Genomic DNA, 22,860 nt, shown 5'->3' with positions numbered 1-22,860 from the left:
AGCACATTTCCCTTTTATGGAAATTGGTAGACCGAGAACAGTGAAGTTTGTCTTTGAACAAAGTGTAGTGTACTGCATCAACTCTCAGCTTGCCTTTGCGTGTGGGATCCGCCACCTCCCTCCCTCTCCCTCCACATTTTATGTTAATTTATTTGACTAAAATAAGTAATTTTGAAATTAGCCCTATTATATACCTAAGGCTAATTTGGTCTCTTCAATCTGTCAATATTTTGGTTGTTTCCTAGGTACTCTTCCACGACTCCCCATTTATTCCCACTAATTATTTATATAAAGATCATCACAAGAAATTATAGAAAATACATAACAAAACAAACATTAATTAGTGAGTAAATGTTAGACTATATTTGATAGAGAATAGCTCTTCCTATAATAACATCATCTTTAGCCCAACAATAATAGAACCCTCATGCACCGGTGGATCTTGTCCACTCTTAATTTTATATATTTTATGCTAATTTTTTTATTTCTGGCTCAATATAAAAATAAATTGTCAAGCTATACTATTTTTTCAAAGTGGTACCTATTTTTTCCGATCAATTTGGTGTCAACATTTTAAATGTTACCATTTTAGGTGTTTGATCTGTAACAAACATTAAATTTTACCGTTAAGACACGTGTCACGTTCCTATAATTTTAAAAATTTTATTTAAAAACTTAAAATTATATATTTTAAAAAAACCTCAAAATTTTCAAAAATCTTAAAAATTCTCTCAAACTTTGAAAACCCTAAATCTAATATTTACATCCACACTCGTCACCACCCTTTACCGTCACTGTTACCATCGACTGAACCTACCCCCGATCGAGCAACCACCCGTCGACCACCAACGCGACGAACAACCACCGATGGACCCCAATCACGATTTAAATCTGACGAACAACGATAAGAATAATGTCGATCGAAAAGAGATATGACATTGGTGACATCGGTGGCGTCGACGACATCAGTCATAGCTGAAGGTAGAAACTAAGGTTAGGGTTAGGAAATTGGGGTTGATTTTAGGGATTTGTTTTTTTTTTGTAATTTTAGAAAAAAATTAAGGTTTTTTAAATATAATAATATTTTTAAGTTTTTTTAAAAAATAAAATTTCAAAATTATGTTAATGTGACACGTGTCACTTAACAGAGTTTTTTAACTTTCGTTTTAGTCGAGAGACCTAAAGTGATAATATTTGTAACGTTAGGTATCTAGATTGACAAAAAAAAATTAACCACCACTTTGAGAAAAACGGTAGAGTTTGTATATTTATTTTCATATTAAGCCTTTATTTTACTAATTGTAGTTATTCTAAAATTTTATTTGTATTTATTGTATATAAAATTTTTATATTATTTAATATACGTGTACTCATTATTAAAAATATTTTTAAATTCATCACTACCTTTATATACACTACTTGTGTTACTTTCAATAAAGTCAGAGATGAAGTTACGCTTCATCCTAGAGCCCAATACACGACGTTTTTCCCGAAATATCACCTATGACTAGTATATTTACCGATCTAACACCGGTCAGATTATATTTTCTGATCTAACACCCGTAGCAGTAAAGCGTGCCCTCTGACCCGTGTTATACGCTGATTTGGCGCCACGTTAGGTATAATGCGCCCCCTGCACCGCGCTAAACGCTGACTAGGTTACACGTGGCTATAGCGCGCCCCCTGCTCCGCGCTATATCTACAAAATTATATTTAGCGCCATAATTACATATACCGCGGTGCAGGTACCGCGCCTTGTATGACTATATATACCCTCCTCTCCCGGTTATGTTCCTCACATCTCTCCTCTCAACTTATAAATTAATACAATAATTCCATCAACGAGTCAATAATTTTGGCAATCTTCTCATATTTAGTTTAGAAGTTCGTGCGATTTTTCGTTATAAGGTAATTTTGTTATAAATTTTTTTATTATACTTATTATTTATTATGATTATTTGAAAAAATATTATACTAATTATTTTCAATTATTTTTTATGTTTGTAAAATTGAAAAGCGAGAGTATACGTCGAAATAGTTTTACGGTGCAGGTAATAATATAAAATTATATTATTTAAATTATTTACGTTGATGTGTAAAAATTTATTGTGTTATATTTTCGTTCATATATAATTTATTTAATCAGGTTTGTTTTTATTATTTTTTTTGCAGATATAATATTGTCGCACTTTTAAACTCAAAGAATGGCGCGACTTTCAGCTATTGTTTATTATGATGGAGAAACTCGAGAAGATGAAACCGACGTTGTTTTCGTATCAAATGAGCATGTTAAAATATCATTCAAGAGAAACATAACTCTTGAGGAGCTGATAACGAAGATTTCAAGGAAGATTCATGTTGGAAGTAGTAGAAGAATGTCGTCGTTGCAGTACGAATTTCCAACATCATTGTTGCCATTAACTTATACAACGTTCGAACTTTCGAAAAATGATGATGTTGAAATGATAGTTGAAGCTCAAAGTAATTATTCAGATGCCGCTATTGAGATGTATGCACATTTTGTTCAAGTGCGTGTTGTTCGGGGTCAATTATTAAGCTCCCACTATGGGCTGGCTGAACAAGTTGACAGCCCGACTACAGTAATGTGTAATAATTTTAATGCCATAATGAGGAGGCATTCATCCGTAACTCCTTACGATATGTACCGAGGTGGGTCCATGAACAATCCGTATGGCAACACCACGTCCAGTTCAAGGGGAAGGCATTCATCTGCAAATTTATTTGACCATATGTATATGCCATCAACACAACCATCTGTGCAGTTTCCATTTGACACGATGACTTCAAGCTCCAGGGGGAGGCATTCTACTGCGAGCTTTTTCGATCTCAATATCGATATACCTTCCAGTTCAAGGGGAAGGCGTGCAAGTAGTATGTTCTTCAACCTAAATGTAGAGAGCATGAAGGAACCATCATCTCCACCAGAAGAACCGCTTCGTGAGACTGGACTATTCATTCACCCAGAATCACCGCAATTCAACTCCGATGATGATGAAGTTCCAGGAAATGTGGCACAAATTGACCCTCATGCACATATGTATAAAGTTGATTATGGTGCAATGTACGGGCCAGAATTTGCGGATATGCCTCATCTCGGTGACTATGGATATTACTCATCAATAAATAATGGTGAGTTATCTTTAGGCATGGAGTTTTCAAGCAAAGAAGAAGCGGTGATGGCTATAAAAAAATTACAATATCCGTAATTCTATTCAGTCCAGAGTCAACCGATCGACAACCGAAAAATATGTATGCTACTGTGCCTGACGCGAAAACGAATGAAAATGGATGGTTCGCGTATCGAAAATGAAGAGGAAAAACAACATATGGGAACTAACAGTATATAACGGTCCTCACACATATTATGTTGGAGGGGTCAACCAAGATCATCCCAACTTCGACTCTGAAGTGATATGCCAAGCCATCATGTCCATGGTAAAAGCAAACTCTCATATAGCTGTTGCAGTGTTGATTTCAGCTATACAATCGCAGTATGGGTACACTGTCTCCTATAAAAAAGCTTGGTTGCATACAAAATGCCATTGTCAAACTTCATGGCGAATGGGATGCATCATATAATGAACTTCCAGGCTGGTTTAGGCTGGTGCGAAGGTTGAATCCTGGGATAATTATAGACTTCAAAACCTCCTATGCATACCATAATGATCGAGTTCTCCGCGATCGATGCCAATTCTACTGGGTTTCGTGGACTTACCCACAGTGCGTTAATGCTGTCAAATACTGCAAGCCTGTGGTCCAGATCGACGGGACTTTCTTGTATGGAAAATACAAGCAAGTTTTATTATTGGCAGTTGTCCAAGATGGAAATCACAACATTATTCCAGTTGCTTTTGCTCTTGTCGAAGGAGAAGATACAGATTCTTGGGCTTTTTTCCTCCGAAATTTATGTACACATGTTATCACGAGGGAAAAAATCTGTCATTTCTGATCGCGGAGCTGGGATCAAAGCAACAATGGAGTCTTTGGGTCCAATGTGGCAACCACCCTTTGTCCAATATAGGTATTGTCTCCGACACATTGCTGCGAACTACCATGGAAGATACAAGAAGAATGATGAGCGTCAATTACTTGTGCGCATGGGTAAGTGAAACTGATGTAGTTTGTTTTCTTTCGATCCTTTTGATCATGTTAGTAAGTTATACATTTTTTGATCAGGTTACGAACTTCTTCCTCGAACGTTTGAATCAATGCTTCAAGATTTGCGGGCGAAGAATGAGGAAGGATACGATTACATTAGCCTCATCGATAAATAAATGTGGACGAACGCATATGATGGTGGATATCGATATGGACACAAGACGACCAACTTGGCTGAGGCAATCAATTCAACCTTAAAGGGTGCACGTCACTTACCTGTAGCAGCTTTGGTAAAAACTATATATTTTCGTTTGGGGGCATTTTTTGTGAAGCTCGGGGGACAAGCTCAAACCTGGATGCAAGGTGGTCATGTCTATCACCCTAGATTAGTTGCAGATCTACAGAAAAAAAAATTGATGCATCAAATGGAATGTCTGTAACAAGCTTCTCTAGAAGGCATGAAATGTTTTGTGTCACAGAGTTACCGCGACCTCTTCAAGGGATTGAAGCTGTGTGGTTAAGAGTAAATCTAAGGGACAGAACGTGCGACTGCGGGTTTTTTCAAGCTCTGAAGTATCCATGCTCTCATGTGATAGCAGCTTGGTCGCATACACGTCAAGACTATAACTGTTTTGTGGATCTCGTATACCTACTATCTGAAGTTTTTAAGGTATACAAATTTGAGTTTCCCCCCATATATAATGACAAAGACCCTGATGAGGTTCAAGATTGGCTTCCGATTGTACCAAATCCGAGTTTATTGAGGGAGCGTGGTCGTCCAAAATCCAATCGAATTCATTGCGATATGGATATTCGAGAAAGATCTAGACAAGACAGAAGATGTGGGCATTGTAGAAACCCAGAACACACTAGAAAAACATGTCCACTTCTATTGTCATCAAGTAACAATTGATGAGGAAATTATGTATTTGTTTATCAAATAATAATTGTTGTACTTTAATTTGCATTTACTTCAAGTTAATGTCATTCGATAATCGATGATGAAGATTAAAAAAATGAACACAATCATTAAATTTTATTAAACTAATAACAATTTGGTATTTGAATATAATTTTAAATACAACAAACTTACAATAAGTATTAAATGGTAAATGATAACCAAATTACAATAACTGATATTAAATTGTAATAAACAAAATGAACTGAAATACATTAAAAAAAGTCCAACAAATTTAACAAAATAAAGTAAGTATTAAATTAAATAATAAAAAATTACAATTTAACAAAATAAAGTAAATACAAACATAATAAAAAAACAAAATCTATCGATGGCTGTGACGTGAATGTGTTCCGCAAGGCGGTGACTGTCGGTCTCGAGTAGGATTTCTTCATATCACTGGTTCTGACTCCTCGCTTTCATCATCATCACCATCATCGTCGTCGTCGTCGTCACTATCATCGTCATCGTCGTCGTCGTCATCGTCGTCGTCCTGAGCAGGTACATTAGGTTGATGAGGAGCTGATGACGATGAAACACCTCCATAGAATAAGGACCCTGGAGGTGTATGACTGACTATCCCACCGGCCTGCGAAAACTGGGAAAACTCATAAAAGCCAGACATCGCTGAGTGTGAAAACTGTACAAGAGGTGTCTGTGTTGCGGCCATGGGTTATGAGGCTGAACCTGCCAAATATCCAGTATATGAACCCCAAGTCGGATCTGCAAACAAAGACCCATAATAGCCTCCAGGATGGGTCATCTGTGACGGTGGCGGCGGCGGGGTCATAAAACCAGGTGAAGGCGGCATCGACATCTGGTAATGGAAAGGCGATGGCGAAATCATATATGGCTGCAGTGGCTGTTGTAAAGGTCCTGCTGGTGCAGCTGAGGATGAACTGAAAGCACCTGCTCTCTGTCCACGAGTCGGGGGACGATGGTGCTGTGTCGGATCACGCCTCTGTCGACGTCGCAGAAATGTCTGCCCTCGTGCATCCTCGGGAAGCAGAAATGGTTTCCCATTACTATTGAACCACTCGTAATAACCCTCAGCAACCATCAAGAGGTCATCAAAAATGGGCTCTCTACGGGGAATGCGTCGATGTCGATCATCCCACAACACGACCCATGCATGATACCTCACCAGCCAATATGTATCTGTCTTGCCGCTTCTATCTGTGCTATGCAACTCGTCCATATTGTGCGGTGCATCCGGAATTGGTTGAAAACAACCAAACTGCCGGAGCATGCGATCAATCGACGGTCACATAACAGATTAGAGGAACCATCACCATCCAAACATCTGATGGACCCCTCAACTCAAGTGGGATCACTGCCCTCACATCATCAGTAGAATATGGCACCCATTCAAACTAAAACAAATAATATATAATTTTTATCAAAATAATAATCTAATTATATAACTAAAATCTAAAATCGATTTTTAAACATTAAAATTCATACATGTGTGCCAGCCTTCTGATCGATTATCACCCTAATTTTTTCTAAACCATCAGGTAGTTCCTGATGATTTTTTCTATCAGCAGACCACCTACTCAAGGAAAAAAAATTATTATACTTTGTATAAAATTATTAATATACAAAATCAGTTTTATAATTACCTCAGAAGTAGTGGAAATACGAATGTGTTCTTCACAATGGGAATTAAAAAGGGCAATCGATATCATGCCCAAGACTGCAGCAGTAGGAGACATCCGCCAATAGCATTACGCCTATAGTCAATGGCTCCACACATCTCCATGTACAGCAAAGTCAAAACTGTCGAGCCCCAACTGAATGATCTGGCGAGACGAAAGTCGCTAAGATGTCGCAACCACATGCAGTGAACTAGGTTGCGCGATTTGTCCGGCATCAGCAACCCTCCTATCAACTGCAATATACATGCCCGTGCATACATCTTAACATCATCCTCATAGGCGTCTGTGCTCAACTTCCGAAAATTGGCATCTAACCAATTTAACGGTATCCTACCTCCGATAAACTTTCCGGGACACTTCCTAGATTTTCCCGGCACAAAGTAGTCCAAGAACCGAAAGCTATCCCTGATATCACATCTCCATCCACCGGAAGCCCAAGGTGCATAGAAACATCCTCAAGCGTGATCGTGAACTCTCCGCACGGAAGATGGAATGTGTGGGTCTCTGGCCTCCACCGCTCTACTAAGGCAGAAATAAGGTCTGGTTCTATCTTACAATGACCCTGATATGTACCTATGTAACCAAATCCAGCCTCTACTAAATACGGCAAGACACGGCTAGGTATCACTAACTTAAGATTCCTAATAAAAGGATCTAATATACGATCATTCTCCTAAAAATAAATAATTACAAAAATTAATTCTTAATCTAATAATCATGCATTAAATAAATCAACAAATTATTACTAAAAATTTAAATTAAATTAAAACGTTAAAATGTTACCGTATCAGCAAAATGTCGAGGTATATGATTTCCATTTAAGCGAAGTAGATCACCTTCCATTATATATCTGCAAAAAACTTATATTAGTAAAATATTAAATAAAGTAAAATACTTAAATAAATTAAATACATAATATTATAAAATATACCTTAAACGAGAGAGTATTTTAGAGAATTTGGTGTGATGAAAGTGATAGAGAATGAGGTATTTATAGGGAAGGGTGGGGTGTGAAAGGCCGGGTAATTAAAGCTATAGCGCGCCCCCTGCACCGCTCTATACCCCACGTGTCAGATAAATAGGTATAGCGCGGAGCAGGGGGCGCGCTATAGTCAAGTGTAACCCAGTCAGCGTATAGCGCGGTGCAGGAGGTGCGCTATACCCCACGTGACGCCAAATCAGCGTATAGCGCGGGTTAGGGGGCGCGCTTTACTGCTACGGGTGTTAGATCGAGAAATATATTCTGACCGATGTTAGATCGATAAATATACCAATCATCGGTGATATTTCGGGAAAAACGTCCCAATACACCTCTCAAATTTTTTATAATTAAGAAATATATAGGATAAATATCTACTTAAATCTTCAAAATTTAATTTAATTTATTTTGATTTTAATTTTTTATTAATTATACTTTATTCTTCTTAAACTGATATTCTAATTCCGTAATGTAGGTCTATATAACCATTCAAAAAAAAAGGAAATAATAGTAATCGTATAACTAACTTTTCACTCGTAACTTTCTCACGCATTGTCATGTTATAGATTTTTTTTTTTCTTTTCCGGTTCCAAATCGTCTCGCTTAATTTAATTTAAGATTGACCTGCATCAAACGCCCAATCTTCTAACAAGAATTTTTTATATACACAATGATTCGAACTCAATATCTCATTTAAACAATATCAAATTAATTATCATTTGAATTAACCGTGTTGATTAAGATTATTTTTCAAAAATCAAAGTCTAACAATTGATCAGAATTGTTATTTTTGGTTTTCTGTTAAATTCACCTTCTCTTAACAAATTCAAACCTAACCAACTCCATCATCTAAACTATAAGGGTACGTTTGGTTCACGGAATGTAAGATTACCAGTGCGAATAAAAGATTATCAGGGAATAGGATTACTGAGAATGTTGTATTTTGTGTTTGGTTGGTTTAGCAGGAATGTAAGATTATCGTGTTTCATTAAATGAATAAAAGATTATTAGAATGTATATTTGACCAAATTGTCCTTATTATATATTTGTTTTTTTAACAAGTTGAAAAATATTTATATATTTTCTTTAAAAAATTTAAATTCATAAAATTTATATAATTTTTTTTACAAAATTGAAAATATAAAAAGGTTTAATGAAAGGGTAAACTTTTATTTTAACCCCTGAACTTCATATAAAATTTTAATTATTGATTTTTTTTTGTAAATCTAAAATAGTTTAAGGATAAATTTGTAATTTAACCTTCGTAGAATTTTTATTATTCAATGACACAATAAGAATATTTTTGAAAGAAAAAAAAAATTAAGGGCATTTTAGTCCAACACGCCGATAATCCAACAATACCTAAGGAAATGAAGATAATAACATTCCATGTAATATACCCAAAAAAATTCACTATTGGTAATGTAAGATTACCGAGAATGACATTCACGGCTAACCAAACGGGGGAATGTGAATTTCATTCCCATGAGAATCTCACATTCCCCTAACCAAACACACACCCACCCTAATGTTATAAAAAAATACATAAAAGTAAATTGAGTCATTCACGTATTAAGGTATTATTATATTTGATAGAACAAAATCACACTCTATCTTGTGATATTTAAATTAGAGATTTGAGTGGGAGGTGCAATAATAAATTGTAAATAATAAGGTCATAATAATTGGACATTCTTGTGACATAAATATATAAATATTTATTATTGGTCACATCAAATGATAAAAAAACAATAACCGCTTAGATTATTTGATGCAAGGAAAGATACTTTTCACACTATAAACCTGTATTTTGTAAATGTAAATAAGAAGATATAAATTGTGATTTATTCGAGATTAATTTAGTCAAAATTTAATAAATATTTAATTTGAGTTTTTAATAAATTGAAAAGAGTTATTTGATTTTCGATTTGAAATTTTTTTTTAAAAAAAATTATATTATCAATAATATTAACGTTTATATGTTATTTTTTTTTTAAAAATAACATATAATATTTTTCATGTACTTAAGATTCATGTTCAAGTTTGAGCTTCAGTCGAGTTAAGTTTAATAGTTTTTTTTGAGTTTTTTCAAATTTTTATGAGATTCAACTAATGATTTCGCGTTCGAGTCGAGCCTGAAAATTTTAGGCGCATGAGCTTTTGAGCTGAGTCGAGCTCTATTTTAGAGTTTTCAGGTCGAGTTGAATAATGCTCTAGCTCAACTCGACTCGTTTACAACTTTAACTATAAGTAACTTCGTTGTTTATTTTTTTCACAAATTTTATTTAGAGAAAAAGAGATAAGTTTTACTTATAATAGATAATGAAAAAAAGTTATTAATTGAAGACTATGAACCATAATTACTTTTTAAACTCGAATATTAATTTCTTTCGTCAAAAATATATACTTTCATAATTTTAATAGCATATTTAGGAAATTTGAATTATAATATTACTTTTTTTAAAAAAAAATAATATTAATATTATTTAAAATTATGTTAAATTTATTTTGAATATTTATTATTATTTTTTTTATAAATCTAGAATAAATACAAAATAATATATGTTCAAAATTTTTTAATTCTTTAATAATAAAAGCTTACACTCATACATATACCGTATTCAAACTCGAGACTTTAAAGAATAATAACAAATTCATTGATCACTAAAATCGATTCGTACTAAAAATTTTATTATTGAATGTAATTAAAATCAAATTATTCTCCAAAATCCACCATGTACTTTATATAGCTTTATAAAACCAAAAAGACAGTACACCATATGACATCATAAATTGCACCTTCCTACAACAATTTAGCCTATTTTTCATTTTTTTATCTACCATTTCTGTTTAAATAACATATTCAAGATTTGTGATTCTTTATTTTGTATTCATATGTTGAACCTAAATTATATATCTCCATAAGAGCTTAACTGCAATTTTATTGATATAAAAAAACTTAATAAAAGTGATTAAATTATACCTCAAAATACAATTCAATACCTAAAGATTTTTTTGCTAAATATAAATATCTAATGTTTTTAATATTACACTTTTAGGTATCTGTAATGTAATGACTGTTAAATTTGATCGTTATTGTAATGACTATTAAATTTGATCGTTATTTGATATGTGTCGCGCATATAAAATTTTCAAAATTATTTTATTTTTAAAAAACTTAATATTATAATTAAAAAAACCAAAATCCCCTAAAATTTTACATCTTACGTCGATCGACTACCGTTGATCTATGGCCGTCACCGATGACACTATTAGAACCATCTCATTGTCGTGACCAAAACCCAGTTTCCCAACCATCGTGAAACTGCACCTATCATCGTGAAAAACGCAACGAAGGGTCGTTAGATTTCTAAGTTTTCGTTGTCGTTTTATGACGATTTGGACGGCTACAGTCGTTCGTATGTTATATGATTACCACCGTTGAATTTCTCGTCTTGCTCCAAATAAAGTCCAACCGGTGATGACCTTTCTCTATCGGAGTGGGGGGATGGGAGGGAGAAAGACAACGCATGGTATTTGATTTTTTTTATTTTTTTAAAAAATAATAATTTTATTATTAAAAAAATAAAAATAAAATAAAATAGATACCTAAAAGCGTAATAAAAAAATTATACACCTATTTTTAACAAATTTTTTAAAATACTGAATCATATTTTAAGATATAATTTATACACTTAATTTTATATTAATGGTATAAAAAACAATTTATCCTTATCTTCACTCTTTCTTGGCTTTTGTCAAAAAGTGAAAACCCAAGGGGCCATATATAGCCAATAATCATACCACATAGGAAATCACGTATTTGTAAAGTAACCCATCATCAATTCCCATCAAAAGTTTTTCGTCTACTCACCCCTCACAAATAACACTACCTTACAACAATTTTCAGCAAAACACTCTTTCTTTGAGAGGCTGTTGATTTCCAGTGTTTGTTTCGAGAGAAAATTGAGGGGAAAAAGAAAGATGGTGTGGAGATGGAGGTATTGTTTCAGGGATGTCCTGCCATTCTCAGCCATGTTGACAATGGAGTGTATAAACGTGGGTTTAAACACACTTTTCAAAGCGGCTACTTTGAGTGGCATGAGTTACCATGTTTTTGTTGTCTATGCTTACGCCATAGCTGCTCTTGTTCTCCTTCCTGCTCCTTTCTTTTCTTACAGGTCGTTCCTTCTCATCTTACAGGCCGTATTCATGTTTCAGTATTAAAAAATTTGTTCATTTTCTGATATGTTTCCCTTTAGCAGATCAAGAGTGCTCCCTCCACTGACCTTCCCTATACTTTGCAAGATTGGACTCCTTGGACTTATAGGGTAACTTCATCTTGCACATGCAATTCAGATGATTTCTAAAACAAGAACTATGGTTTTTTTCTTTTTTTTTTATCATTTTAGAAGATTTATCCTCCCAAATTTTGATTCATTTTCACAGAAAAATCTTATGTTTCCATATCTTTAACGTTTATGAAACTGGATTCCAGGAGTTCATCTCAGATCATGGGGTATACAGGCATCAATTACAGTTCTCCAACTCTAGCTTCTGCAATTAGTAACCTCACACCAGCTTTCACCTTCATCCTGGCAATCATTTTCAGGTTTTTTTCAAGCACCCTTTGGTGTACAAAATTCAGTGGATTGTTCATCTGAAACAATTGGTTCCACCCCTGTTTGCTTTATGGTAAAGTTGGACTGACAGTTGAATACCCTTTTAGTCAGGGTTTCTGATAGATTTTGATCTGTTAATTCTGTCCATTGGATTAGGTTTTTCATTAGACTTTTGGATGTTACTTGAGGTTCACTTTGGTAGTTTTGAAGAATCTAAGCTACTTTGGGCCCCAACAGAATTTGACTCCTTTAGCCATTTGATCAATTGGGTAAACTTCAGCCTTAAGTTCAATCATTTGACAATGAACCTTAAGCACTCCTACATACGTCATAGTCGAACTCGGGACCTCTAACGATAATAACCATCTAATCACTTGATTTGCGCATGTAATCTTGTTGCTAAATGCTAACAAGCCCATCAAACTATATATTTGTGTTATTCTTTGTTAGGTGTTTTAGTTATTTTTATTGTATTACAAACAATGTCTTGGTTGGGGGGAGGACGAAATGTTATTTTGGTATTCTCTGATTTAAAAATGCTGTTCTCTTTTTAATTTTAATTTTAATTTTGATTCTTTTTCTTTTTCTTTTTTCCATTGCGACTTGAAAAAGAATGGAGAAGCTAGCTTGGAAAAGGACAAGCAGTCAAGCTAAAGTCATTGGCACCATAATATCAATTTTAGGTGCCTTTGTGGTGACTCTTTACGAGGGTCCAGCTATAGTCATTTCTTCAGCACCTTCAATGTCTCTTCAACAACCCCTTAATTCATCGAACCCTAATTGGATCCTCGGCGGCCTTTTCCTCACCGCGGAGTATATTCTAGTACCTCTTTGGTACATTGTTCAGGTATAAAGAGTTGGTCGGTTCAATTACAAATCATAAGCTATTATGCCAATGGTAAAGTTTGTTGACATACGACGAAATGTAATTGATTCTTTGCCCTTCTGCAGACACAAATCATGAAGGAGTACCCGGACGAGATGACTGTAGTTTGCTTTTATAATTTATGTGTAAGTTTCATAGCTGCAATTGTTGGTTTAGCTACAGAGAGAGATTCAAGTGCTTGGAGATTAAGGCCAGATATCGCATTAGTCTCTGTTGTTTGCTCGGTAAGAAACTTTGTGCCATGGTTAAACAGTCTTAAACCTCTTTCAACTTTGTATCTTATTGTTTAGCCTCTATGATCTGTATAGGGACTCTTTGGTTCTTGCTTGAACAATACGGTCCATACATGGGCTCTGCGCTTGAAAGGACCTGTTTTCGTGGCGATGTTTAAGCCATTGTCTATTGCGATCGCTGTTGCCATGGGTGTCATGTTCCTAGGTGATACACTCTATCTTGGAAGGTAAGTATTTTTCATAATTTTATATGGATTTTTTCTTTTGAAAAAAGAGAAACTCTAATAATTGGTTTCCTTTATACATTTGCAGTCTCATCGGAGCAACAATAATATCGATCGGATTTTACACGGTGATGTGGGGGAAAGCGAAAGAAGAGATGGGTGAATGTGGGAATGAAAGTATCATAGATTCACCATCTTCACACAAGGCCCCCCTGCTTCAAAGCTATAAGAATGAACAAGTGTAGAAATCATGTGGTTGTGAATGCAAAATAAAATCAAATGACCATTAGGAGGTACTCAGGCTCGTTGTGAAATCCATAGTCCTACACAAGGATTTCTGGTATGAGGATACTGAGGCTCATTGTTAATACAAAACAGATTGCATAAACAACCTCATATGGATTTGGGTACCAAAAATGTATAATGTAATTTGGTGTAGTTTGAAAACAACATTTGCCAACTTGGATTGTGAATAGCTATGTGTTAACATTGATGCAGTATGCAAAAAAAAAAAAAAAAAAGCCGAAAAATAAAAGATACAAACAAACATCATTCTTGACAATGAAGAAAAATCATTATCAATGCTAATTATAAAGGTAAATGCTTAATGCCTAAAGTTTCTTAAACACACAAGCTTATGTTTATGAAGTTCAGTTCATGAAATATAATAGAGCATGTGTACCGATAAACTTCGAAACTTCAACGTTCGTGTTGTTTTCATTGTATGTTATATATTTAATGGATTGCGATGGTATAATGATATGATCGGAAGAGTCTCAGTGAGAGTATTAAAGTACAGCAATGACTATATAAGTGGGCATGTAGTTGGATTGTGACAACAGAAGAGGATGAAGAAGTTAGAGATCAGAGACAATAGAAAGGAGCTTCGGCGCTGTCTACTAGGAAACTTGCAGTTGGGTTGTGGAGGTTGTAGTCGCTAGAGACGATGACTCCTGGTGGTGGAGAAAGGAAGAATCAATTAAGGATCAAGGTGAAAATTTTAACGTGTTTTTTGCGTTTGACAAATATTTGAAAATGAGATTGACAATAAAAAAATCAATTTACTAAGTCATATCATAACACTGTTATAAAAATAACGGTGGAGTGATAAAAAAAATTTAATGTATAAAATTTAACTATTAAATTGAAAACTTTAAAATACAATGAGAATATAAGAATAACAAGAAAATTCAATTATTAAATTTATAATTTATTCAATTTTAAATAAAAATTAATAGAAAAACGTAAAATATTACAAAAATAAATTTTAAAATTTTAAAGTAATATAATAATATTAAAATATTTAAATCATAATTATTTTTTAAATTAACTTTTATTTATATATTTTTTACATAAAATATTTTCTTTCATTACAAAACCTAATTACTATATTTTAATTATTCACTCTCAAATTGCAAATAAATAAATAAATAACACTCTCTTTTTATCTTGTTCTTTTGGAAAACCATATAAATCTCTCCTTTTTGCCTTAGAACACCAAATCTAACCTGGGTATCTTTCATTTCCATGTTTTCTTGAAGGGTTAGAATCTTTTTCTTTTTCTGGTTACCTCCAATTCTTGTTAAAGTTCCAATTTCATCATCTGGGTACTCTTAGATCTTCATTCAAAATTTGGGATCCTTCTAATTCCCCCAAATCTTCAATGTCACAAACCTTTTCGATTGAGCTTTACTTTGACCCAGCACTTGAAAACCAAGTCGTGAAAGCTTGGAATATTTTGGCTCGTCGGCAAATCAGCACTCAATTAATCGAAATTGAGTCAAGGCCTCACATTACCCTTTTATCAAGCCCTTTTCTCGACCCTGCGAGGCATGAATCTGTTGTAAAGTCCTTTGTTTCTAAGCAAGAACCTTTAGCTCTATCTTTCTCTTCCATCGGGACTTTCCCAAATGAGAAAAATGTTCTTTTTCTTGCCCCAGCTCCAACAATGGCCCTCCTACAGTTTCAGGTTCAATTATGTGAGGCTATTAAAAAGGAAGGGATTGAAATTGGAAAAGAGTTCAAAGCTGACGATTGGATTCTCTATTGTTCTGTAGCTCAAGAAGTGCCAAAAAACAAGAATGGCGGAGGCATTTTGTGTGTTGAGAGAGTTGAAGTTGCCTGTTTCTGGTTATGCAATGGATATTGGATTGGTGGAGTTTCCACCTGTTCGTGAACATTTCTTATTTGGACTTGAAAATACAGTAGAGGCGTGAGATCTGGAAGGGTCATTAATGACAACGTTAGTTCTTGCTTCTCTTTTGGTTGCAATTTCAGAATGTGTTTTCACATGTAGTTAATGTAGATTTATCATTTGATTATGAATGTTGGATTCTAAATTGCAACTTCGTTTCTTATGATATTTTTGATCTCGTTGATATAAAATATTCAGATTCTCTATTGAATTAGGATAAGAAGGGATTGGCTAAACATTGTTGTCCTATGTCTATATGTTTAGATGAATTGTGAATATCGTAAGGAATCCCATCAATGCAATGAGTTTTTAGTTGTTACTATTGCATAATCTCTTATATGTGAGTCTCTCAGTCTCACTTCTGGCATTGATGAAGATATGTTTAATCATGATATGACTAGATTATGTAGTGGATTTGAAGAAATTATTTTTGTTTCATGGCTTTTATTGGTGTGCTATCTTGGTTTAGATGTCCGAAAACATCTAGTTATTTGCATATTTTCACCACCTAACTTATAATTTGGATTTCAGGAAGCTATAAAGGCAGATTGCCAAGTTCTGTCTAAATGGTAGCTTTTAGTTGCTACGATTGCTGGCAGTTTTATGTTTTCTAGGTTTCAGTTTCTCAAATAAGCAAATGGAAATTGATCGTGTTACTTACTACCGTTTGAAAATCGTGACAAAATGATGGTTTTAGTGCTGCAAGTGAATGCCGAAGTATTTAATCCATCTTTAAAACAATTGTGTGTTCTACTTGGCGTATGTTATTTATTTGTACTAGGATCTTTATATGAGATTTTGTTTATGGGCATCTATCCTTTTGCCTGGATTTTTTGGTCTTTGGGTTCTATACAAAGCGAAAGATCATCTTAATTAGCTTTGGGTGCTTAAGAGTTTTCAGCTTTGATGTTTAACATTATGAATTCAGGATTTGACAGTATTGCATCTAATGTACTGCTTTTTGTGTCTTAGTTTAGAATTTTAACCTTTAGAAAATTGCCCACGTCTATATCACTTCCATTTCATTATTCATGTTAGTGGTTCATTAGTCAATGTCATCACTATGTTCTTTGTCAGCTATAGTGTCCATATTGATACTTTTCTTTGGCCAAGTAAAGAAGGTAAACCCGAGTCAGAGATAAATCTTCTCTTACAAGATTTATTGCATGATTTTGTTATCGAATCATATCGTGATGGTTGAATGGTATGTCTAGTTGGCTACATACACGTTGTGGGATCCTGAAGCATGCGCATCTCACCCAACAGCTGCAGCTAGCATGAAGTGACTAACAGAGTGCTATGATTTGCTAAAGAGAGATTGTCTGATTCTTAGATATTTTGGTTCCTTTCCTTCTTGAAAGTGTTCATAGGCCAGAGAATCAAGTCTTTCACATTTACTCTTAACCTGTCTATCATTGCAAGATTTTGATATTATTTGTTTATCTTTTTGCATTACATGTTTTGAAGGGAACTAATAATTGAGTGTTGTTCTTTCATCATTTCCCTTGAATGTTTTTGTAAAATCTGTTTTTTGACACACCTGGATCGGGACGCTCTTGATCATCATTTCCAAGTTCCTTGCTTGTTTTGCCTTGTCTTTTTCTTGGATTATTGCCCCACACCATGTTTGCACGCAAGTTGCAAGAGTTTTTTTTGTCATTATTGCACTTATCATTTCCGGGTTTCAGCTTGTTGGAGATTATAACAAGATATCCGGTTCGGTTTTTCTTTCTTGTACTAAGGAGACTATATCTTGGGGATACCGAAGCCATTCTGGGACTCAAATTCCAGACCTACTAAAGGTGACCTTGAAAGGATGACTAGATGAGCCAAGTGAAATAAGTTTCGGGTTCGTAGTTGATAATGATACAATATTTTGGTCAGTATTACAAAATTTCATATTTTCTTTCTTTCTTGTTATTGTTCTCAACACAATGGAGAAGCAGAGGAAAAACTCTTCTAACGTGGCATGTTTGCAAAATGTTTGAATATTTCTTCTGTTTTCATTAAGAGGTAGAATACAGTTGGCAACATTCTCTTCCTTTTAGCTGTCTCAGTTGATTCATAGTTTTTTAAGTAATTTGTAGTTTGGAATATCAATTGAAGTTGAGCATGAGAATCTAGTTTTTCTATTACAAAGAGCCTAATTGGAACAAATCCAAATTACTTCATATTCATCTCAACCTTAGAGAGGCATTTGGTTGGCGGGAATAATCATTACAAAGGGGAATAATCTTTTCTGAAATTATAATATCACGTTTGGTTTGCGGAAAAGATCATTACCAAGTAATAACTTATTACCAATAGTAGTATTTTTTTTGTTAAAATTGTGAGAATGTCATTACTTCTAAATTCTTAGGTAATGAACAATTTTCACCACTTTAAACACAAATAACCCTGAAATAATGAATTCTTCTCATATAGATCTTTCTCAATCTTTATTCCTATTTGCTCAAAATTATAAATTTAATAATAATAATAATAATAATAATATACAAAGAGTTTAATTTTGTAAAATATTAATAAATTTGAGTAGTTAAAATTATTTTATATTTTTAATATTTGGTATATTAATCATTTTATAATTTTATGATGTGAAAATATTATTATCATAAAAATGTAATTATTTAAAACAATATCTATTTTTGAATTATTAAAAAATAAATCTTATACATTGAAAATAATATATTTGTCTACTAGAGAACACAATATTATTTTTCATATTATACTATATTTTATATAAATAAATATGATATTTGTGAAAATTATTTAAAAATATAAATATGATATACTAATTATATTAAGGGTAAAGTACACAAATGGTCCCCCGACTATAAGATACTGCTTTGTTGAATCTCTTGACTATTAAAAGTTACAAAATGGTCCATCGATTATAGGAAGTTGCTTTGTTGAGTTACTCGAAAAGTTATAAAATGATCACTTGACTATTCATTCTGTTCCAAGCTTGTCCTTTTTTGTTAAAACATTAATGATAATTTGAGTTGGATGTTAACCTGCTGATTGAGATATGATAGTCGTTTGAGATTATGAGATCAGATTTTACCATATCTCAGTCATCAGATTAATGTTCAGCTCAGACCAACGCCAAATTTTTAATGGAAAAGAATGAGTTTGAAATATAACGAATAGTTAGGTGACCATTTTGTAACTTTTAATAGCCGAGGGACTGAACAAAGCAATTCCCTATAGTCATAAGATCATTTTGCAACTTTTAAGAGCCGAGAGACTCAAGAAAGCTGTATCCTATAGTCGTGAGACCATTTGTATAGTTTACCCTTATACTAATTATATATTAAATGTATTTTTTTCTTAGAATTTAGATAATGTGACAATTAGAATCTTTTATAAATTCATTCAAATATTTATAATTTAATATTTATAATTTGGTAAAATATGCTTCCAAGTAATCTTATATTCCTCCAACAAAAACTCTAATCTTATATTCCTACTAACAAACCAAATAAGGTAATACAATATTCCCAAAACAGTGTTATATTTTAGTAATCTTATTTTCAAATATAATTTTACATTCCGTGAATCAAACTCCCGTAAACATTTTTAATATTACCCCATGCGGTGCAGACGGTATTCTCTATTAAATTACAATGAAAACTATATAATAATTTATTGTATCGACAAGAATAAAAAATTGGAGATCAAATTATTAAGATGTAAAATATATCATGTAGATGATCCCTAAGTATCTAAAAGCCCTTTCACTAAGAAACAAATGAAGCTTCTCTTATCAGTATTGCCATGAAAAAATCATTCCACACATCAATGGGACCTGGCATGCACCAATGAACACAGTCATTATAACCCTTCATCCATTTATTTCCCCAGAACTCACCAGGGTGACCATCCGCTCTCATCATCATCGCCTTCGTCACATCCAGTACCCCAAACCTTTTTCCGAGCTTACCGCCTTCCGTCCTCGCCTTTTCAATCTCTCCCATTTGCAGGCTCCTCAGTTCCCATTCAAGGCCGCTTGAGTTTATCTCCGATTCACTCAAAGGGACTGTCCTGTTACATCTTCCCCCTGTGTTCCATGCCCCATCCTCAAAATGTGCCGGCGAAAATGTCCGGACTAAGGTGACCCTCGTTTTGCACATCTTGCAATTGTTGACATGATTCAATGCAGATCGAAGTGCCAACTTCAGGGCGAATCCAACACCATAATCCGTCACGTTCGGGGTATTGCAGTATACACATCCGACGACACCGGTACTATCATGTAGATAAATTGGTCGAAAGAACCAATGTGCATCAGAGATTATGACATAGTCGAGAACAGGAAGATCTTTGCTCCATGCTTCATCAATTTTGTCGAGGAATAAATCAAAAATGCCAGATGATGAACCATTGATCATTCTTTCTTCACCATGAACAAGGAACTTGGTCCAAAGGATGATGAGAGTGAAATCATGATTAGGAAAATACCAAATCCGTTTCCTGTCTTCTGAATCTTTGTACTCATCTTTCGGAGTTTCAACCTGCAAAAGTTTTGCAGTCGAGTTTAAGAAACCTTCCAATGAACAAGATCAAATCCCCATACTCTCGAATACCGAAAATGATCATAAACCCCATGTTAAATTGACAGCTAAATTAATCTCGTAAATTTGAACTCTTGAAATCTGTAAAAATGACTGTTCTTTACTAATCCAGGGAGCAAATAAGTATTAATGTCATTAAACTAATGAAAACCCCTTTTTCTTTTTTTACATGCAAACAATCTAAAAGTGCTCAAACCAAGCAATTGATCAGCTGCATGTGGAAAACACTTTTTACAGAGTTACGAAACTATTAATTAATAAAATTGCTGAATCAGTTACTTCGATTTTCAAAAAGCAACACCATTTCCAGCCTTTTAACAAGGATGCTTCATCTTCCATTACTTTAAATTCAAATGCACTGAACATTCTCTTGATGGCCGTGAAGTTTGCCAGTTTTATTGCTCTCTCTCAGCCAAATCCATAACATTTCTGGGGAATATTTAATTCCTAATTTATTTAAAAACTGGGTTCATCCAGACCTGGTTGAATGTCCAATTTCAGATAGGAAAGTTGTCAGAAACTAGGTGGGCTTCAGATTTTGATATTAAATTCCATTGGACGGAGATACCAAAACAATACAAGGTATACTTGTATTTGGTACTATGTTTTCATACATTTAAGCAATTCATGTTCCAGTGAAATTATCAGCATGATAATGGATGAAAATTGTGAGAATTGGAAGTTGATAAAAGAATAAATAAACTAACCTTTGAGAGGAGGCAAAGAAGAGATTCCATGTGGTTCCTAGCAACAGAGTCGCCAATGAATCCAAGTTTCTTGCCTTTAACAAATTCCAGGAATTTGTTGGGATCAAACCTTGGAAGAACACATTTTTCAGGTTTCCATCTCCAATTCAGGAAACCTGTGTCACTCCTTCCATGGCGGAAGCAGTTCTTCGAATCGGGAATTGTGGTGCAACTCGAGTTTGTATATCGGGAACCATGGAGGTCCGGCACCCAATGGCCCTTGAACAAATCACAGTTCTTCAAAATCCCATCAGTATAACCTAATGAAATCACGAGAAAACATGAAAAAAAATCAGAATCATACAGAATTCTACAGGGTGAAAACTGAAAAAAGTGGATGACAAATTCTGGGTTAATTTTACCTGAGAAGCTAATATTAGGAGGAGGTTTGGAGATGGGATTTAAAGGGTTAATAGAATAAAAGATGAAGGGTACGAATATGACGGTTACAAGAAGGAAAGACATGAAAAATGGAGAACTCCCTCTGTTCAAACATCTCTCTCGCAAAATATAATAATAAGATGATGAAGAAGAAGAAGAAGACGAAGAAGAAGACTTCATGTCTTTATTTCTTCATGTAAACTCCGAATTAGTAGAAGATACAAGGGTCTTCTTGAAGATGTTATGAATTGAAAGAATGAAGAAATCTTTTCTTTTTCTATCAAAATAATGAAGATGAAGCAATGGATATTCTGCATTAATTATAAAACTTCCCTAATTAACAATATTATTATTACGTGATATTATTTTATTAAGTTTCTCAATTATTAAAAATTATAAAATAATTTCTCGATTATAGTGAGTTACTTTATTGAGTCTCTCAACTATTAAAAGTTACAAAATGGTCACCTAACTATTCATTATATTCCAAACTCATCCTTGTTCATTAAAAATTAACGACAAACTAAGTTGTACATTAACTTGCTAATTGAGATATAATAAAATATGAACTCATAATCTCAAACGACTATCATGTCTCAATCAACATGTTAACGTCAAGCTCAGACGACCGTTAATTTTTTAACAAAAAATGATAAATTTGGAATATAATGAATGGTCAGGTGATTATTTTGTAATTCTTAATAGTTGAGAGACCAAACAAAGTAACTCACTATAATCAGAGGATCATTTTCTAATTTTTAATAATCGAAGAACTCAATAAAATAATATTCTATAATCGGGTACTATTTTTATACTTTACCCAGGTGTTCAATATTGACTAAGATGATATATTAATGCATTATTATTTTTAATTTGTGCCAGTGACATTACAGATGTTTAGTTAGTAATAGCTGTAATTGTGTGAAAGGATGTCAAAAAGAACAGCCTTTGATGGAATGGGAAAATGGTAGCCATTGGATTATAAACGTGGCAGCATCTGAGGTCAGGGGAAGAGCAGAGTGCATGAGAATTTCGTTTTGTGGGTCTTCAATCTTTAACCTGATTTCCCGGCGCAATCCTTTAGAATATTTTCCACAAATATTACTATATATATATTATATGTAATATATATGCTAATAAATTGTTTGAACAATATGTTGGGGAAGAATTGGTTATATAAAATATGTGAAGAATTATTTTTTAAACTAGGGTATCTGTTATAATACTTAATAAAAGTGAAAAGTTGTCTAGAACACACGATTATTTTTAAAAGTCATCTAGATTAT

The 22,860-nt window shown here is 33.7% G+C and overlaps 2 protein-coding genes and 1 pseudogene across 3 annotated transcripts; 2 read left to right on the top strand and 1 right to left on the bottom strand.

Moving 5' to 3' along the window:
* Nucleotides 1-11,576: 11,576 nt before the first annotated feature.
* Nucleotides 11,577-14,067, top strand: LOC120205732 (WAT1-related protein At3g28050-like). The gene is made up of 7 exons (XM_039205559.1): nucleotides 11,577-11,895; nucleotides 11,980-12,045; nucleotides 12,213-12,326; nucleotides 12,949-13,183; nucleotides 13,288-13,446; nucleotides 13,531-13,682; nucleotides 13,768-14,067. Exons 1-7 carry the CDS (start codon nucleotides 11,699-11,701, stop codon nucleotides 13,922-13,924), a joined length of 1,080 nt encoding a protein of 359 aa, XP_039061490.1. The 5' UTR covers nucleotides 11,577-11,698; the 3' UTR covers nucleotides 13,925-14,067.
* A 1,107-nt stretch (nucleotides 14,068-15,174) lies between these two features.
* LOC120205731 lies at nucleotides 15,175-17,865 on the top strand (annotated as a pseudogene).
* Nucleotides 17,866-19,493: 1,628 nt separating this feature from the next.
* On the bottom strand, nucleotides 19,494-21,799 carry LOC120205730 (protein ALTERED XYLOGLUCAN 4-like). Of its 2 annotated transcripts, none has more exons than XM_039205558.1 (3): nucleotides 21,555-21,799; nucleotides 21,155-21,443; nucleotides 19,494-20,387 (listed from the first exon to the last, which is right to left on the bottom strand). In XM_039205558.1, exons 1-3 carry the CDS (start codon nucleotides 21,752-21,754, stop codon nucleotides 19,614-19,616), a joined length of 1,263 nt encoding a protein of 420 aa, XP_039061489.1. In that variant the 5' UTR covers nucleotides 21,755-21,799; the 3' UTR covers nucleotides 19,494-19,613. The 2 variants fall into 2 exon arrangements, with proteins under 2 accessions (XP_039061489.1, XP_039061488.1); XM_039205557.1 differs by having other exon boundaries at nucleotides 21,155-21,453; nucleotides 21,556-21,799.
* Nucleotides 21,800-22,860: the final 1,061 nt, after the last annotated feature.

The sequence above is a fragment of the Hibiscus syriacus genome, unplaced genomic scaffold (genome assembly GCF_006381635.1).
Source record: "Hibiscus syriacus cultivar Baekdansim isolate YM2019G1 unplaced genomic scaffold, ASM638163v2 tig00012840_pilon, whole genome shotgun sequence".
NCBI classification, from domain to species: Eukaryota; Viridiplantae; Streptophyta; class Magnoliopsida; order Malvales; family Malvaceae; genus Hibiscus; species Hibiscus syriacus.
This window is presented reverse-complemented; position numbering and strand designations above follow the sequence as displayed.

Bases quoted from the DNA above. Each gene is read 5' to 3' on its own strand.
- LOC120205732 (XM_039205559.1), top strand. From the start codon at position 11,699: ATGGTGTGGAGATGGAGGTATTGTTTCAGGGATGTCCTGCCATTCTCA. The intron at 11,896-11,979 runs GTCGTTCCTTCT...TCCCTTTAGCAG, and splicing joins GCTCCTTTCTTTTCTTACAG to ATCAAGAGTGCTCCCTCCAC. The intron at 13,184-13,287 runs GTATAAAGAGTT...GCCCTTCTGCAG, and splicing joins CTCTTTGGTACATTGTTCAG to ACACAAATCATGAAGGAGTA.
- LOC120205730 (XM_039205557.1), bottom strand. From the start codon at position 21,754: ATGAAGTCTTCTTCTTCGTCTTCTTCTTCTTCTTCATCATCTTATTAT. The intron at 21,454-21,555 runs GTAAAATTAACC...TGATTTCATTAG, and splicing joins TCCTAATATTAGCTTCTCAG to GTTATACTGATGGGATTTTG. The intron at 20,388-21,154 runs GTTAGTTTATTT...AAACTTTTGCAG, and splicing joins TTCTTTGCCTCCTCTCAAAG to GTTGAAACTCCGAAAGATGA.